General features: G+C 42.9%; 1 protein-coding gene across 1 annotated transcript in view; it reads right to left on the bottom strand.

The window, feature by feature from the left end:
* MYBBP1A (MYB binding protein 1a) overlaps positions 1-19,369 on the bottom strand; it is a gene marked incomplete at its 5' end in the record, with an annotated part of 57,694 nt that extends 38,325 nt beyond the window's left edge. The window contains 20 exons of the mRNA XM_085314656.1: positions 183-294; positions 1,557-1,691; positions 2,520-2,677; positions 3,701-3,865; positions 5,116-5,253; positions 5,917-6,009; positions 6,711-6,862; positions 7,682-7,769; positions 8,151-8,259; positions 8,920-9,126; positions 10,269-10,394; positions 11,011-11,118; positions 11,852-12,141; positions 14,559-14,676; positions 16,002-16,169; positions 16,486-16,676; positions 17,742-17,849; positions 18,556-18,630; positions 19,015-19,098; positions 19,271-19,369. Coding sequence (XP_085170782.1) covers positions 183-294; positions 1,557-1,691; positions 2,520-2,677; positions 3,701-3,865; positions 5,116-5,253; positions 5,917-6,009; positions 6,711-6,862; positions 7,682-7,769; positions 8,151-8,259; positions 8,920-9,126; positions 10,269-10,394; positions 11,011-11,118; positions 11,852-12,141; positions 14,559-14,676; positions 16,002-16,169; positions 16,486-16,676; positions 17,742-17,849; positions 18,556-18,630; positions 19,015-19,098; positions 19,271-19,369 — 2,724 coding nt within the window. The remainder of the gene's footprint in view (positions 1-182; positions 295-1,556; positions 1,692-2,519; positions 2,678-3,700; positions 3,866-5,115; positions 5,254-5,916; positions 6,010-6,710; positions 6,863-7,681; positions 7,770-8,150; positions 8,260-8,919; positions 9,127-10,268; positions 10,395-11,010; positions 11,119-11,851; positions 12,142-14,558; positions 14,677-16,001; positions 16,170-16,485; positions 16,677-17,741; positions 17,850-18,555; positions 18,631-19,014; positions 19,099-19,270) is intronic.
* Positions 19,370-19,415: the final 46 nt, after the last annotated feature.

The raw sequence follows: 19,415 nt of genomic DNA, 5'->3' as shown, positions 1-19,415 counted from the left end.
AGCAGGCACTGCAAAGACAGGAGGAACAAGGTGAAAGGGGATGGGGAATGTGACAACTTAGGGTACGGAGAAGAAAGCCTGCGGATGGGTATTTGAAGAGTGAGCTTGAATAAACGATGCCCAACGGGGCAACACAAGCTTCCTGGCAAAAACACTACTGCAAGAGCAGTCTGCTGTCTTACCTGACAAGCCTGCAGGGTGTTGCTGCTCCTTTTCCTTGGCAGAGGCGTAGGAGGAGTCGGTGTCTTATCGGACACACTTCCCTTCAATACTTTGAGTAGGTACAAGGATGCACTGAAACAGAAATAGAAAAGGGAGGAAAGTAGCAGTTACCACAGTATCACGGTGGCACTACCCAGGCACCCAAGGAGGGAGACCAAGTGAGGCAGGCAGCTTGCTCTGTACTGAGGGAGGTTAAAGAGTCTGAGAGGACCCTCAGGCTAACCCACTCACTCTTGCCAGATCTAAAGGCAAATACAAAGAGGCAGCGTCATTTCACTGTCTGTCACTGCAGTCAGAGACAACCCCACGATCAGCCTCACATCCTGGTCTCCCCAGACTCATGCTGCTCACTGTCAGTTTCGATTAGCACAGCTTGAAGGTTTCTCCATTTGTCCACGATTCGAGGATTTCCAAGCCCCATCAGTAGTGCTGCTCTCCCAGCCTGGGCTGCTGCAGGCCTGGAGAACAACTGAGAGCGCCTGCTGACACCCTGCTACTTTTGAGAAACATCACATTAACCAGGCATGCAGAAGGCAGCTCCACTCAGCACTGGCATCACCTGGAAGCTGTCAGGGACTGTGCAGCACACACACAGCCAGTCCTGTGCTGCCAGAAACTACCACAGTTCCCACACAGCCATGAGCTAGGTGAACTGCACAGCCAGTACCACCCAGTGGCACAAGGCTGACATGCATATGGTACCTACCTCATAGAATTTTTTTGAGAAATCCCAGACAGGAGCATCAAAGCCCTCCTGAAACTGCCTGCAAGCCACATGAAAGCCTGCTGGTAAATGGTGTTTCCCCTTACACCGGGGAACAGCAAAATTGCTCACTTCCTAGCAGATACACAGCCTTATCCTGGAGACTAATTCACCTGCATTCAGTAGCAAAGGAACAAATACTGGTACGTATCAACAGAAGCTATAATCTTTATTGTCCTTGTGATGCTATCATGGAGACAGGTAAACACAGTATTTACAGAACGATCATTGTGGACCGACCCTAACTTACGCTTGTCCCTTCCTGAATAACATGCAATTCGTCACTCCCTAATGAAGCCCCAAGGGAGTCCTTCCCATTACTACCAGCAAATCTGGACCAGAGCATTTCTATGTCACAGGGCCATAGAACATCACCCCAAAAAGAACATCTCTTGAAATGCTTCAAACCAGAATGACTATTCCTCATGTAAGACACAGATGCCAGCATCCAGCTTTCATGAAGTCTCTCATTTCTCTGAAGTGTTTTAATGTGCAACACCGCCTGCATATACACCAGCCACAGTCACAGCCCTGTCTGCAGCACAGGGCAGAGTTCTTTTTTAGCGCTCACCTGAAATAATAGAGAGCCACTGAAGAGTCAGTGTGCTTGCTTGCTTTCTTCACAAGCCTCTCCACAAAGGCATGCAAATCTTCTTGCAGGGCATCCACTCTTCTGCAATACTGCTTAGCTCGGCACAAAGAGTTCCTAAAAGAGCATTAAGAACAAACTATGCCATGAGCGCCCAAAGGCATTACCTACAGAAAGAGCTCTGTGGAACCAGCGGCTTTGAACCTTTGTCACTGGACTGAGAGCAACCCGGAGTCTCCCACTGCTGAAAACAAAAACAATGCTAGCTGTGGGCAACAAAAGGGATAGTTATCGGTGTGGCAAGCAGGGTACGGATACTCACTGCTCTTCATCTTCAAGCAGCTATTTAGGCAACAAAGTCAACTCTCATCCAAAACTCACACAAAGTAGAGAAGTGGCTGCCTCAAACACTGTCACCACAGAACTGCTTCTCAAACAGTGGGTGGAGACTAGTGCTGGGGATGTGCAGAGGACATATCGTATCACACAACATGCACTACGCTTGTGTCTAGCTTGTATCACGCCTCACTTCTGGCTATGAACAGAGAGAACTTGCACTCTGCCTGTCACAATAATAAGCTGTTAGCAGTTTCATTCCAGCCACAGCAGCAACTCTGTAAGTGTGGGGAGTTGTTGCAGGGTCTGATTCAGAGCTCAGAGCCTGTGGAGACATTCAGCAACACAGTACTACATTTGTAATATCAACCATCTGATATACAGGATTCCACCCGTGAACAGGTTTGGCACCTGAAGTCCCTTAGACTGCAGAACCCAGACACTGACTGTTTTCCTATGAGCTCCTATGGGGAACAGTTCTACATAATCTATAAGCACAGCAACTCTCTCCCATTTAGAAAGACCCAGTTCCAGAGGAGGGGTTCAACCAAGACCACTGGTGTCTATCAAATGTCCCCGCTTACTAGCAGAAGGACTAAGGAGACTTACGTGAAGATATGGGCTGTTTTCTGGAGGAAGTCAATCTCCTGCTTGTCTGAGTCTGAGCTCATGCATTGTTCAATCACCTGAAGCAGGGGCTCAATGACATCGAACACCAAGGGGTTCTCTGGCTGCTTACTCAGGAACACTTCAATCAGATCCAGCACCTACAAACACAGAATTACCAAGCTGGGAACTCATGCAAACAAGGAAACATGATGGATCTACCCAAAGCAGCTCCGTCAGGCTGAAGCAGGGCACACAGCAGGTGGAGGGGGTTGAAGAAGACTGTATTTGCAGCTGAGATCCACACACACATTCCATTGTCACTTGTAATGCATGAGAAATTGAAGATTAGAAGTTTGAAAGTGGAGTTTGAAACTTATGCAGAAACATCATTTAGCAACAGCAGTTACGAGAATCACTGCCACCTGGCCAGACCTGCAGTCACTGTAAATAGGTATAGATTTCTGCTAGCTCCACTGACTGATGGCTTTCACCTCCCTCAACACCCCTTGATTTCCAGACAGTGCATTAGTGTAAAATCAACTTCCTATTGCACAGCATCAGAATAAAAATGCAGAAAAACCACTGGCTTGCTACACCGTTCAATCTCCTGCCTAATCTGGCACCAGATGTTTCTGTAAGAGAGTGGCTGGAGCTGTCCCTGAATGCTGAATATCCTGGACGGACCATGCTGACACCAGGTGGCCAAGGTTAGTATTACAGACACATATAACGAGGTGGGGGGAGGTCTCACCATAATCCTCCCGATTTTATTAGCATAACAAACTAAGGGAAAGCTTACATTGCAAAGTTACCAGAGGGATTTTACACATGTCAAGCTATGGTACATCAAGTTTGCCCAGTTTACAAAAACTGATAGGCATCTAGCTACCTTTGGGTAGGTGGAGCAGGGAGCTAATACTCTGAAACATTTCTGTTTAGCAAACATAAACCGTTAACTTTTTTGACGGGACAACCTACTGTTCTTTGTTTAGAAGTAAGCATCTGAAGCTCCATTCGCTGACCATTATCTTGCTGTGCCTGGTGCTGCACAATCCAGTCTCAACCTCCAGAAGCTTACAACAGAAGTAAATGTCCATAGTATTTAGTCTTAGTTCACTGTGTGCAATAGACTATACCTAACAGCAAGCCAGAGGCCTTTGCAGCAAACACTGATCTCCCACCTTAATCTTGAAATCCCTCCGCAGGATCTTCTCTTTCCGCATCCTGTCTCTCTCATCCTTCTTTGCCTGGATCCGTTTCTGCTGCTCCGCAAAGAGGGCCGAGATATTCTCATCAAGAGCCATCATAGCCTCATCATCCAGCTCTTCATCACTCTCATCTCCTCCCTTTTGTTTTTTAGAATGTAAAAACTACATGTTATTTTATGTATTTCAAAAATAAAGTTCCTAACACTCACTTGCCCATGACTACCCTAATCCTGCTGGCTGAGGAGGACCACAGCTACTTCAGAAACAGACTTACAGGAGGGATGAAGAAGCATAGAATCAGTAAGGTTGGAAGGGACCTCAGGAGATCATCTAGTCCAACCTCCCTGCTCAGCAGGGTCACCTAGAGCATGTTAGACAGGGTTGCATCCAGGCGGGCCTTGAAGATCTCCAGAGAAGGAGACTCCACAACCTCTCTGGGCAACTTGTTCCAGTGCTCCGTCACTCTCACAGGGAAGAAATTCCCCCTCACGCTCAGGCGGAACTTCCTGTGCTTCAATTTCTGCCCATTGCCTCTTCTCCTGTCACATGGGACAACTGAAAAGAGTTTGTCCCTGCCCCCTTGACATCCTCCCTTCAGGTACTTGTACACACTGATTAGATCCCCCCTCAGTCTTCTCTCCCCCAGGCTGAAGAGGCCCAGCTCTCGCAGCCATTCCTCATAGGGCAGATGCTCCAGCCCTCTGATCATCTTYGTAGCCCTACACTGGACTCGCTCCAGTAGCTCCATGTCTCTTCTGTACGGGGGAGCCCAGTAGCTATCTCCAGACTCTGAAGAGCAACAGGGGGAGACAAAATGCTTAAATCAATGGGAAATCCAACTCGTTCTTCCTAACAGGTAATCCTGGCAGTGATGTACCAACACTTAAGAGACAGAGGACTAGAAGAAGGAAGAGGTATGGGGTTTTGTTACTGGCTGCTATTGCTCCTTCAGCAAAAGAGGTTAACATATTGCCATGTCAGTTATAGAAATCATTAACCATAATCATTAATCCAGCCCTCCTGCAAGACGTCTCCAGAACGGCCTACAGGGATCACACTCCTTTGCACAGGTCAGCCAATAGACACCGTAGAGCAGCATCTCAGTGCTTTAGTCCACATCAGTCTCATTTATGATAGGCAAAAATCCAAGCTATCAGGCTAAAATTGACAAGCAAGAGCACTCAAGACCCACTAACATTAAGTAAGAGAACAACTGACTAATTCCCACAGCTTTCTTTACAGATCCTGATCTCCTGCTTCAAATGCCAAGCAAAGATGACTGTCAAGGTTCTTGCTGCACGGGCTTAAGTAGAATGTGGGCATTAGATAATCTTTCACCACCTCACACTCCCCTGGTATCTGTATCAAGCCAGAAAGTCAAAACATACCAATGCATTCCCTGCTTGGAGAACATTCATCAGCTGACTGCGAAAATCTTCATCAACTTCTTCATTCTTATCTTCATCTCCACTGTCATTGTCTTCCTCAGAGCCACCTTCATCTGAGGAGTCCCCACTTTCATCATCCTGAGAAAGAAAAGTTCATGTCCTGAGCCCACTGTTCTTCCAGTCCTTCTCAATTCTCAGGTATGTCACTGTTCAGAAACAAAAACACAAGCCCTACTCTTGCCTACAGCCCTCACATACAAGTAAGGACACCTCAGACAACAGCAGAGATACCAGGTCTTCACAAGACCTAAAAGCAGAATGTAACACAGACTTCTCTGATACATTAAATGAATCTCAAAAAGAAGCCTCTAAGGAGTAACCGAAGTAACAGCCTTTATCCTACTCTCCTTTTTGCTAATGCTCATGATAGTTCATGAGTCAAATCTTTTCAGCTATTAAAACTCAAGATCTTGAATCCAGATGGCTGTACATCACAGCAACGATTCAATCTGCGGCTGCAAAAAGAAAAGGCCTGTACTAGTTTCAGAATGTGGCCATTTGTTGTCAGGAAGTCATCTACTCAAATAGCCATACTTTCAATAGCATTTTCTTTCACGGCCAAAAGGCTAATGAACATGCACTTTCCACATGACAATTGCACTTTGCACGTTGAAAATAAATCTTAACAGAGCAGCAGCCATTTTATTTAAGATAAAGAAATGCAATTATGTCTATTACCACAGATCAGAAGGATCATTATTTTTAAATGGTGAGTCTGAAAAGTATTGGCGCATCAGTTACCGTGTCCTCTGACGCAGATTTGATCTTTTTGACTGATTCTTCCATCACAACAACAGCACTTTCTTCATCCTGATCTTGGTACGGATCGAGAACCTGCAGAAAAGGGGAGTTGTTTGTTTTTTTTTAAGTGTTTTATTTTGATGCATTTTTTGTGCACAATGGACATTAATTTCAGCACAGTGAGTTAGCTGAATGATGACACAGTAAGTAACAGCATTCAGCTTTCTGGCTTATAATGACATGTTTGTGCCAGCTACTTATGGAAATCCATAATGTGTTAAGTTCTTTCTATAAGTTAAAAAAAAGGTGAAGAAAGCATTTTGATTTGTTACAAAATTATGTACTAGATTCATCACATAAACTGTCTGATGACTGATCTTTGCAATCCATATATTACTGTCTCAGAAGACATCGCCTTACTCAGTGATGTGACCAGTTCAGATTTTCAGTGTCAGCTATTTTTAGCACCTCTGTGCTTAGCCTGTCTAGAAAAAAAGAAAGGTTACTATTTATACACATGTATAAAACCTACCAGCTATTAAAACTGACCCAGGAATTTCCTCAGCCTAAAACTACCAAAGAATATAGCCAAAAATAAGCAGATCACTGGTTCCCATAAAGAAAATTTCTTGCACACCACTCTTAAAATTCAGTAGTGCATATGCCAGACTCATTTTCTAAATCAAGGAGTCTTTTATTTAATCCCAAAATAGAGAATAGCCAAGAGACATGTTTCTATATCTGTGAAGGGCAAGCCAGGCAATCAGTAAAATCTCCTCTAGTGTCTCACTTACATCCAAGATCAGCTGCAGACCTCTCTTGGTCAGATTGGGGCATATCCTTCCAAATACACTCTTGGAGATCCGACGTATGAGCAGGCTAGGCTGGGCAAGGAGGGAGAGAAGGATTTCCACAATCACCTCAACCCATCCTGGTTCTGAGTTCTCTGTATGGGAACAAACAGCTAGTCAGCAAAAGTATATTACTTCATAGTGTTTCCAACGAAATCTGGAATCACAGCAGCCCATGAAAAGTGCTGGGGTTTGAGAGTGATCCACTAGTCCAGCAGTTTGGGAACCCTGACCTACATACAACCAAGCCCTCATAGAACTATAGGTCTTATTTTTACAGTATCTACAAATTTACATAGGGATTTAAAGAGAACAGTAAGACCAGAGTTAGAGAGGAAGTCATAAGAACAAGCCAGGTTCTTTGCTGATCGAGTCTAAGTCTAGCTCCCCAGACCCTAAACCAGGACTAGCTTAAAGCAGCTATTAGGTTGGACCTACACACAGGGCACAATCAGATTGCCCAGAGCCTGAGCTTTGAGAGCAGCAAGTTGCAGGCCTGTTGGCTGTTACGAAAGCTCACAGGGAGTTAGCTTTGCCCTGACTGGCAGGCACTGATGCTTTGGTGAGGTTCTCAGCAAGCACAGATGAATGACTCAAAGGAAGAGCACTCTCTTGGCTGCTGTTCATCTGACTGATAGTCAGCTTTGAAGCCCACCTGGCCTGTAAGGGACGAGCAGGAGTGCAACCCTGCACATCCCCTCCACACCCTGGCATATGGGTGGAGGGCAGGAGGAAGAAATGAGAAATTTGGAAAGACAAGCAAGGAGAGGGAAGGAGGGAGGTGATTCTCCTGGAGAAGAGTGCATCAAGCCAGGACTGATGCTGCCAGAGTGCTTCACTAATGCAGAACTGCCACTGGTTTTTGACAGAGCATTAATAATCCCACCCCATCTCTTTCTGCAGGAAGGACTCACCAGTCTTTTTTTTCTTGGGTTCCTTGCTAAATGCCCTCTCTGTGCAGTCCAGAAGATCACTCAGAAGTTCCATTGTTTCAGCTGGATTCTGTTTGATAGCAAACAAACCCCCCATCCTGTGAATTCCCTACTACCAACAGCAACAAAAGGAACATATTCTGTATCCAAGGATCTCTTCAAACAGGTACAGATTAAAATCAGCTACTATGACCCCTTTGCAGAAAAAAATATGAAAAAAAGTAGGAACTGTTCCAGCAAGTCAAAGGCAAAACATGCTCAGGCAAAGCTTTGCCCCCGTAAATCGATGTCTACATCAGCGTAAGAATCGCAGCTTATTAGCTGCCAATTTTCCATTTAAGAAGCTAGAGGCTTCGAAAGAATGGATCTCTGAACACAAAGCTGGTTATTCAGAAACTGCAGCAGTTATTAGCCCATTGTACCTCATTCAAACAAGTTCCAGAGGTGTTACCTTGAAAAGATGAATGGCCATTAAAAGTAGAAGTTGCTGGAAAGCAAAGATTTTGGCACTGTCTGATTTATTTTCCTCCTTCTGCAGATTCGTCACAGACTGAAGTGTTCTAAGGAAAGAAAAGCTATGAGTCTTTCGCAATTACAACAGTAAATCCTGTCTTACGATCAAATTGAAAACATAACCACAGCCACTCTACCATTTTCTGTACTCAACATTTAATTTATAGATACTAGGCTTACACATGYAGGATAAAATCTTAACTCAATAATAGTGTCTCACCCTCTGTGTAGCTTATGAAAACCTTTGCATTTCAGCACAGGCTAAATTCTTAATACTACAGTCAAGGTGTAGACCTTCATGGGAGACCAAGTTAAGAAAAGGGCAAGTTAGAGTCACTAGGAAGTTAGAACAGACATTACTAGCAGAAAAATATTAGCAGGCTTGGAATTGAGTTTGGGAGAATGATTATGAATGAAAACAGAAAAGGACATGGCCACCTACAGACACACAGAAAGAACAAGAAAAGAGTGGGGTGAGAGATAACAAGACAACCCAGAACCCAGGCCTAGGTGCTGCATCCTCAATAAACAGAAGAAAGAAAACTGTTACTGCCTATGAAACAGCTCCACTACAGTAACCGAGACAATTAGAGGAGGACTGAAAAATACAGGCTATATGCTTTTATTGGCCCAAAGAGAAATATAACCAGGGCTTTTCCACCTTCCTCATCCCACGAACTCAGCATTCAGCTTCCCAAAACTCTCACCTCTCCCAAGCATCCCTCTGTTCCTTAGTAAAAGGCTTCACAGCTTTGACATGCTTCTCGCTGGAAAGCAGCTCATTAGCATACTCAACAAGAAGGAGGATCCAGAGCTTCCCATCTGCAGTCACGCCATGGATATGCTTCTCCCTCAAGGCTGCAGCCTCTGGTGTATCTCCCAAGACTGTCAGGGTGTTTAAAGTCTGAAGTAACCTGCAAAGGAAGCAACCAACATGTTCACATGAGAAGAACCAGACGGCCTTTTCCTCTTCAGAATATCCAACACAGGCAGAGCACTCTCACCTCAGAGCTCTGGTCACACACTTCAAGCCAGATTCACAGGGCTTAAGTTTCAACCTGTGCATGTATCCAAACACAGTAAGGACACACTCCCAATGTATCATTTTGGTGAAAAATTATGGTAAAAAACGTCATAACTCATTGTCATTAGTGCTGACCCAAATTTGTCAAAGCCAAACTGGGCATCAATGCCAGTTTGACTTTATTCACCATTGTGTTAAGGGAAACACAAAGCAGGGAGCCAAGTGGAACCAGCACTCCAAATCTAGATCTGAGTTCTTGAGTTAAACAGCTTTGTCAAGCTACTGAATGACATTATTCACAAGCTACTCTATTTCACAACCCAAAATGTAATAACAGCTATCCTCTACAACCCAATCTTACAGCTGGGAACTGGAACACAGGGGAAATTGAGTGAAATTATATATTTTTGAGAAGTAAATTAAAATAAATTAGTAATTAATCTTTTTTGTTAATAAAATTAAAGTATATTTATTTCCATTTCTGAAAGTGTCCCCCATTCTGTGTCCCACTATGTCCTGTGCTGTCCTTCAGCAGTGTTTGGAGCACCTTCCCAGGAATTGCCTGTTCAAAGTGTTATTACAGTTCTGTTTCCATTGTTCAGCTCTTTCTCCCTCAGCACAGGGAGGGCTGTGGATCAATCAGCAGCTCACATGCAGAGTGGACAAAAAGCCAACAGCAACCCATGTCCCCACCACCGCTCTCCTACATCCTCTCACCTCTAGCTTCTAACAGGGGCAAGAGAAATCAGATGAGAAAAAGCAGTTTAAACTCAACTCTGCATCTACCTGATCATTAGACACATATTCAGCAAGTTTGCCATGCAAAAATGAGATTTTGTTGGACACAAATTAAGGATCTTTGGGAAATATTTCTAAGRTTTCCTTTAAAAAAAGTTAACTTCCTGCTCCTGGAGTCAAAAATAAACGCTTCAATAGCAGCTCAAACCTCTTGCCATGCCATTTACAGAGTGATCTTATCCTCAGGGAAGGAGAGAAATTTCCCAGTTTAAATCACACAAGCAAAATCCTTACCCAAAGAAGTAGTTTGCTGCCAGTGAATGAGCCTGTTCATCCAGCGGCTCTGATGGAAGGGCATTTGTCTCAGGTATTTGGGAAGCTTTTTTCTTGGTCTCAAAGAAAGCATGGAAGAAGCAAAACCTAGCACAGATAGAAAAAAAAAAAAAGTGTCAGCTTGGAAATAATAGAGCAAAAATAGCCCATGTGTGTAAATCAAATAGAATACCACACCACACATTTACCTAGCATTTTTATTCAAGAATGTCCTGAAAAACGTCACTATTTACAATAAGCCCCTTTCCTCAAGGTACACAAGGTAAAGAGAGAAGAATGCTCAGGACTTCACACAAGTAGAAGTGCAACACTTCAGGCAACACAGTACAGCACTCTTCTCAGGCTGTCAGATTTGCATCATATTCTTCAAGAAATTTAAACTGACTGATAAATACTACCAAGATTTKATACAAGGTTTAGAAATAATATCTTCAAAACAGTCTAGGTAACCAGGAACCTAAAGCTTACTGAAAACAAATGAGGCTGAGTTGATTTTAGGTGCCTAAATTACTTATGCCAAAAGTTTAGRGCAGTTATTTTTGAAAACAGAACCTGGTCTTCTAACTGACTAGATGTTCTAGAATATTTCTACCAATCAATTTGTCTAGTCCCATGGAGACAATTTAGCTCAATAGCACTACTCCAGCTAAACAGAATTATTCCAACTACACATGACATTAAACAATCTTTAAGTCATTCTCACCTGGAAATGTCCATTACAAGGTTCTCTTCTTTCTTCACTGGGCTTTCAATGATACTAACAAGTCGGTGGATGATCCATTTTCTTAATCGAGCCATCTTATGTTGAGTTCTTTCAATAAACAAGCGGACACAATCAGTAGATTGAACACTAYACTGAATTAATTACACAAACAACAGTCAACTGCAACAAGAGGCGATACTGAGTGTAGTTCTGTGGGGACCTCCTGCCATTCAGAGGATTTAGGTTAAAGATGGCAAAGTGGGTTATGCAAAAAGAAAGCAACAGGTACAAAAGAAGAGAAATGACCTTCTCACTATAGAAAAGATGGTCCATCTTACTTCGCAGAGGTACTGCATTCTACCAAAAAGCACCTCAAAAAACTGCAGTACTGCACCTGTAAGTTTATTATACTGACAATGTATAACACAGAGACATGCTGCTTTAACAATTTATGTTGTTTGAAAGAGGTCTCCCTGCAAGTAACCCAGTATCCACAGCACCARGCTGGGATATTCACTGAGCAGCGCCAAAAAGGTTGATAAAACATTTTTCTGAGAAGTTTTCCTAGCTGGAAATTGCTACAAACGCATACCAAGTATTTACAGGCTACTCTTGGGACRTGGAATTAAGTAATCTACTACGTTTGTCTTGCCCTGGCAAGAGTCACGTGCCAGGGATAAATCTTCTGAGACAGAGGAAACAGAACAGGAGATAATGGCCTGCTCACAGCAACGGAAGCAGCGACTGCAAACATTGACGGTCCAAATCAAACTTTGCACAGGTGGCTGTTCTAATCACAGGTCAGAAAAAGAAGAGCAAGGTGCACCATTAATACACTCACATGTTTACGGTTTCTTGGTTCTGTTTTTGCCGGTTAGTTGAAAAGTCTAAACAACAGTCCAAGTCTGGTCTAAGGAACATGTCTTTGAGCCAGTCAAYGTATTTCTGCAATGCCACTGGCTGCAAGTGTCTCACTACCCTCCAAATGCTGGGTACCACTGGATAACCTTGATTGGTGAGAGTAGAGAAGCCGACCATCACTGCCAGCTGCTTCTCCGGATCATCACAGCTATTCAGAAATGCATCTACATATGCTTCCATCTCTGGAGCAAATTTAAATCGGTTCGGAAGCTGAAACACACAGTCCAAACAAGCAGGTTAGAAAACTCGCAATGAGTCTTGAGCAYCTATTGGAACCCAAATCACTGTACAGATCTGGTTGCAATGTGAAAATTAAAGTCATCTGTCTGAACATTTATCATAAAAGATACTGCAACCCATCAGTTTCATCCTATGGTCAGCCACGCTGCTTCCTCACATACTTAGCAGGAGGAAACTACAGAATCCTGGCATGTACCAACGTCAGCTCTTCAGTTTGGACTTTCCCAAACAGTCAAACTTCAGCAGGCTGGACTACATGCTGGCCATGGCCAGTGCAGGTACGCTCATAGGCTGGGGGAGAGGCCCAGAAATTACTCACACCATCTGTCTTGTTTGCCCATTTATTCAAAAAATGCCCCTACATCAATTCTGCTCTCATCTAGCAGCTCTGGGGCCTGAAAAATCTAYAGTGGGTAGAAGAAATTCCATCTTTTCTCTCTTCTGTTTCARAAGTGTTGAGGTATTCTGAAAGGAGAGGGGAATTGATAGGTTCAACTTCAACCTTCAACATGTTCTGAAGGGTCACTGTTTTGTGCTAAGGCCTATCCTCTGTCCTGCCACTGATGTGCGTGGCATACAGATGGCTGGCTGCTGGCCTTGGAATGTCATCCACTAGCACATGGACTACCAGAACATGCCCCATTTTACCCAACAGTCCCATTTCCTGGTGTTCTTTCACAGCCCACAGTGTTCATTCCCCTTCCACTTGTTCTGGAAAAAACAAATGTGTAACTGGAGAAACCTTAAAGAGTGCAAGCTGTGGCTTCATTCCAAAAATGTAATGCAATTTTTGTAAATTAATAAACCAATTTGTTTTGCATAGTGTCATGTTCGATACAGTGACCTGGTGGGAGCAGAAACAGTAATGAAAGAGAACACTGGTCTTTAAATAAAGGGTCTACAAATACCTAAGTAATTATAAATCCAGCCAAGCATAACACACATACCACTGCAAGAGATTTCATACAAAGCACAACCTAGCAAGCTCTTGCTTTCACTCTGTTGGTAAGTCCATACTTGTGCATCAGAATGAAAAGCCCATRAAAAAAAACTCCAGGAGAATCTTTACTGTAAACAGGCTAATAACTCACAACAGGGCTTTCATCAATCATCTCTCAATAAAAGCAAACCAAGTGCTCCCCTGTTAAAAGCCTGGATTTGAGAAGATGACAATTGTCAGTCAGTATCAGATTAAAGCTTCATCTAGTTCCAACCCCAACAGCAASGAGAATCCCAGAAGAAAGTGTAAGATAACAGCATTTGCTTTCCAATTAAGGAACAAAAGGAATAAAAGTCCTAGGGAACAAAAAGGAACAAAAGGAACATAAAAGTCAACCTAACACTTTTTCTAACACCTCCCCATCATTACCAGTACTAAGGTCCTCACTTTCAGCCTAGTCAGATTGTCTTTTAGTCTTCAGTGGATTTATACGTTTCTGACAGAAATTAAWTTAATAAATCTTTTGATGCACATGGTAGAACACAGCCTAGTTCACTCTGCAAGAGCCATACAAAACAAGATACAATAAAACAACTGAGTGTGCAGATAAGCCCTGGAGAAAGTTGTTCCATTAAGAGAGGCACCACGGTAAGCATTTTTCCAGAGAGAAACTGCATTTCTGCTGTTGTTTTGGTACCAGGACAGAAAGGTTGCAGAATCCCTTCTCTTCCAAGAGAAGGCAACAGGTTTGAGGCCCATATCACAGGSATTAACATTAAGTTAGCCACAAAGGCCGAGTCTTAGTCTCTTTTTAACCAGTGTTCCCTTTTATTCTTCCTCCTCTTATTGCAAGGCTGTGCTGTTTGTTTTCTTCCCAGGATGGAAGGAGAGAGGAGGAGTTCCAAAATCCAATACTCAAATCAAGTTTGAATTTAAGCCCCAGAGGTGTTTCTCAAACACAGCAGTGAAGTACACAAAACCATGAGTTATCCCTCTTTGCTTTGCCTTCAAATGCTCATGCAGCACCCAGCACAATTACARCTAAAAAAGAAGCTTCTGGACATGCAAAATCAAAAGCACTGTTAAAGGCTGACATATGACATTGTCAATCTGCTGAGGGTGGCCCTTACCCTGCTTTCACAACCATTACAGCTTTCTCAGCAACATCAATGAAAGCAGGTGGGTCAGTGCTGAACAATTTCAAAACCCCCTGAAGTTAGTCTGAATAACAACACACATTAGATAATGAAGATCAAATACAGGCTATACTCAGCCAGTTACAACGAACAATCATACAATAACYTTGTTTTTCATAAAAATAAAAGGTCTAGAACTACATAAACTTTACTTATACAAAAACATCAGCAACCAGGATTTGGGAGGGGGAGATTTGTTATTCAACACTGTGCCTTTAATCATAAGCATGCAGTATTCTCAGAACACCTACCTGAGTTATTACCACATGTTCTCCATAGTGCTGCATCACCTGCCCTTTAAGAACCATCCGTAGCTGATCCAGGGACAACAACGGGAGAGCACTGCCCAGCAACCGGTAGCACATGTAACTGAGTGGAAACAAAGCAGATTCCCTCAGGTAGAGGCACAGCAGTAAAACCACACAGAAGGGTAAGACAGAGAAAAAATGGTGGTGGGACAGGCTGCATGGAGCATGCAAAAAAAAAGGCCAAAATACCCCAATTGCCAGTGTTCAAAAGTCCTACTGCCATAAGCAATTCCTATGACTGAGACAGTTGTAAGATCTTGCCTCATAATGTGTCCTCTGGTCTCTAGAAATAGATGAGTCTTCATCAGCACTTCCTTCATCAATTAAGACAATTTCTGGATCTCTTCTGCTCAGGTTTCTATCTCCACAGACCTTGTAAGAACTTATCTATATTTGCAACTTGCCGCCAAATTYGACAAAAATTGCCCAACAGGCTCAAGTGTGATTAAATGGATAGCATCAGCCTCACTCCTCTAGGACCAGGGCTAAAAAAGCAGCACTTTTGAGCACACAAAGGGAATTTTAGACTTGTCTAGATACAGATTTGAGCCAAGTTACATGAGACTTAAACTGCTCAGGCCTGGAAAACATTTTCCCAGTGACATTCATGTAATAACAAAACTCTTTAAAAGTGCAGCTCTACAATTCTTAAACTCTTGATTTTAGAAAGATTTCAACCAGGCCACAGACTACCTTGCTATGGGCCAAATGAATGATGCTCTTCTGAAACGCTCACAAATTTGTATTAAAGATTTTGCAGTATTTTTATACAGCACCAGACCTAAGAGACATCTCAGAGAATCTTACAAATATCTAGTATTAGTCTTGTATAATAGGCTGAAATAGTTATTTGTTATGATTTCCAACTACAGCCACATCCTTTTTAAAAACAYGGACCACAGACTCAAACCAACGGAGCCCAATAACAGTGAGGCATTTCAAAAGAGTCCACCAGACAAAGCACAAACTCAGCAGTATTAAATACAAATTTTAGAAATAAGAGTTTGTCTACATGGGAACTGCAGTGCTAAAATAGCAAAGCAGAACGACTCTCCCTCCCAACCACTTGGAGGAAACAGTTCAGTTTAGGCTTGCAGGAGCAAGCTAACACCTTTACACCTGATGAAGTTCATCAACTTTATTTGTTGTTCTAACTAAATTTAGGCCAAAAGTAGTTAAATGTCACAATTCTAATAGAAGTCTTATTGATAATTTCTGGATTTAGGCTTCCTATTAAGTTTCTCACAAACACTTGAATAATCAAAAGCAAATGTTCTCACACTGTTCATGAGAAACCATCTGTTCCATTCTACCCCAGCAGAAGGGCAAGAAACATAATAATCACATAATACCGAAAACAAAAAGCCAGCTTGCTTTAAAACAAACCTCGCAGGTCCTGATTTCTCCTTGACTAGCCCATTCTCCACAGCTTCTTTCCAGAAGAGTTCAAAAGCACCTTCCTTCAGTGAAACTTGTAGCAAATCATACCCCACACCAGGCAATTTCTTGTCCTTCTTCTCAGACTTGGCAGCACTTTGCAGAAGTTCTACAAGTCTAGAAAAAAAAAAAATATATATATATATAAATATAATGTGAGAAATCTGACCCGGAAAAGGATTGCTGAAGGCCAAATTCATCCTGCTGAAGGTAGCAGAACATTTCCAGAGCACCAAAGGCTGCAGACAGCCAGTGCCTCTTGGGAGGGAAACCAGAGCTATCTATAATTTAGGAATCTGCACAAAAGTGAGAGCCTAACCCTTAACAGAACCTGGTGAATACAAGCAGGTATTAGAATGAAAGTCACATTTCTGTCACTGCTAGCCAAGAGGCTGAGAACATTGAATTTTATGTTCCTTATTGAAAAACTTACCTGGGAATATTCTCCTCATTTACAATAGTAGGTGAGCCGAACAGCTTCTTCAGTTTTTTAGGTTTCAGAACCCCAGGGAACTTCTGTATGCCCACAAGCAAAAGATGCAAGTTCTCTGGAGATTTGAAGGCTGAAGTGAGGTCAGCTTGCAAGGTGCCAAATAGGACCTCCTCAAACACAGCTTCAGGAACCTAGACAGGAATGCAGATGAGAGAGCATAAAAGAAACATCTGATGGTGTTTTACTAGGTCACTGTAGTACATTCGTAAAATGCTCTACAGTGCAGATATTTTAAAAACCTGTGCTGTTCTGGAAGCTTTAGAAATTCTCTTAATGATGATGCAACCAAAAATAAATAGCGAATCTGTGTCCAGTATTGCCATACAGGCCCCAAGCGTTTAACTACATGGAGGTCAACCTGTTGTCATTAAGTAGCAATTCTGTCAGCTGCAATTGCTCTGTTGCTGTCTGACTGCTCCTGTCTGTACTGTCTGTCCTGTCTGAGGACAAAACATCCTTCTACTAGCTTTCAATAACATTATCTAAAAAAGAGCTACTTACTTCAATAGGATTTACTGGCAAACTACTGCATTCAATGTTTTAGAGAAAACTGGATCTAATGTTTTCCTCAGTAAAATAAAAAAAGCATTAAAACTGTTTTCACTTGTATTTATTAAAAGATAGGATTCAAAATACATTAAAACCTAATATCAAGATTAGGTGACRAGGAATATTTCCATACAAAGTATTGCTTAATTTTGATTTAATGCTGTTAGTCTTCATCACTACCAACAATATCCATGCAAACCAAGGAAACTTGGTTTTTCCTTTTACTGCCTACTCAGACTTCCTTTATTCCCTCTTCCTATATTCCTTTCACTCCCAATAGCCCAAAATTCAGCCTTGGGCCCAAAAAACATATTAGAAATCTGGTGCATATATGAGGAGCTTTGTTGTCCAGAGTTTTCAGCATATCTGTCTTCAAAAGAGCAGAGGGTCTAATGTGCCTCCCAAATATGTCAACTGGGAGAAGTCAGAATAAGGGTTTGTCCATGATGAAAGCAGACTAGGCTAAACTAGAGCATCCTCTGCAGAATAAAGGCATCTGCCACAAACAAATGCAGAAAAATATCTGTTGCATTTTAAATTTACTCTTCCACAACCCCTCCTCTTACTTTCAACTRCAAACAAACCAATGAAAAAACAGTCCTCCAAGCAAAGTCCTCCCTCCCATCCAACACATACTGTGTCTATACCTCAGAAAGGATGTCAACAAGAGTTTTTCCAGGGAGATCTTTGAGGTATGCCTGGTGATGTGACAATTGCTGGAGAAGCTGGATGCTTTCCAGCAGAGCTTTCTGGTCCTGCAAAGTCAAAAATAAAGACTATATATCTAARGTTAAGCTGAAAGCTCAGTTAATAATCTACTCTGAGACCCACATGTCTGCTTACAATAGGAAGCATACACAATTGCTTCCTGATACACAACTCAGTTCTTCCCAATATGGTGTTTCCCGGCTGTATATGATAAAAGATCCCTGCATTCAAGGTGAATTAGGGACTTCACATACTATCTGACACAGCTCTCATATTKCTGGTAATCACTTAATCCAYCCTCCTCCCCAGCTCCATCTAGTCTCCTCAAGCCTGATTTACTGTTATTTCATCTACGTACATTTTCTTAACTACCCCTTTTCTTCTTTTCTTCCCATCTTTAACTTCCAGCTGAGAATATCACTTGATACCATGAAGTTTAAGTTGTTGGTGACCAACTGTTAACTTCTGGATTCATATGATCCCTTTCGCATGAGCATCAAAGTATCTCACAGTTGATTCTCACCACACTTTTCCAAACACACAATGCTAACACCTTTGTTATGTATCAGGAATAGACATTTAAAAGGCACAGAAAGCCTACGGAAAAGGCAAAAGAAGTGAACTGGACTTGATGCTCCAAAGTCTCATCTCATGCACTAGCCAGTGAGCCAGCCTTTCTCTCTAGATCCTCTCTCCATTTCAAGACAACTTCAGAACCATTACTGACAAATACCATAACAATACTAAAGTTACCTTAATAAGCCGGCCCGATTGAAATAGAGCCATAACTCCAAAAAAGTTTCCAAAAGCAGCATTTCTCACAAGTTTCTGAAAAGATAAAAAATAAAATAAATAAATAAATAAAAACAGAGTAGCAATCCACCCCACTGATGGGTTAGATCTCACATTCAGCTGCAGCTCCTACTAGAAGAACAAATTGGAAGATCTGGTCTTGAATGTCCTTTCATATGAAGATAATACAGCCAAGAGCAACCCTCCGCACTATATTTAAGAACCACTATCCTAGGCTGCTTTTCAGTCAAGTAAGACAACGCTAGATGACAATACCGTCAATTTTTAAAAATATTTCAAGTCCCGTTACAGACATTTATCTTAGAAATAACTGCAGAAGCGATGGCATCCAGATGTCAGGCCTTCAAAGGACCRAAGGCAGTTAATTCAGCCTAGCTGCTTCGCTATGAGCCCACTCACCTTYTTCACTTTTTCCAGATTGTGTTTCTCTTTTATCTGCTCCAGGACACCGCACAGCGGAACCTCCTCGAAAGCCTGCAAAACCTGGGGAGACGGGGGAGACGCAGCGCTCGCACCCTGCGGTGCTTTAGGGAGCTGAGCCGCAGCCGAGCCGAGCACAGCACGAGACGCGCTGCCCCACGGCAACGCCGGGCAAACGCGGCTCAGAACAGGGAACGGCCGGAGGCAGCACCCGGGCCGCTCGGGGCACACCGACCTGCGCCAGGGCCAGGCTGAAGCCGGGCCGCGCTGCCTCGCGGGTGGCCGCCAGTCCCTCCACCAGGCGCCTCAGCGCGTACTGCAGCTCGCCGTCCTGCAAGAGAGGGACAGGCCGCCGCCGTGCTCGCTCGCCGCCGCGCCGC

The sequence above is a fragment of the Rhea americana genome, unplaced genomic scaffold, assembly GCF_003343005.1.
Source record: "Rhea americana isolate MKP2758 unplaced genomic scaffold, rheAme1 scaffold_111, whole genome shotgun sequence".
NCBI classification, from domain to species: Eukaryota; Metazoa; Chordata; class Aves; order Rheiformes; family Rheidae; genus Rhea; species Rhea americana.
This window is presented reverse-complemented; position numbering and strand designations above follow the sequence as displayed.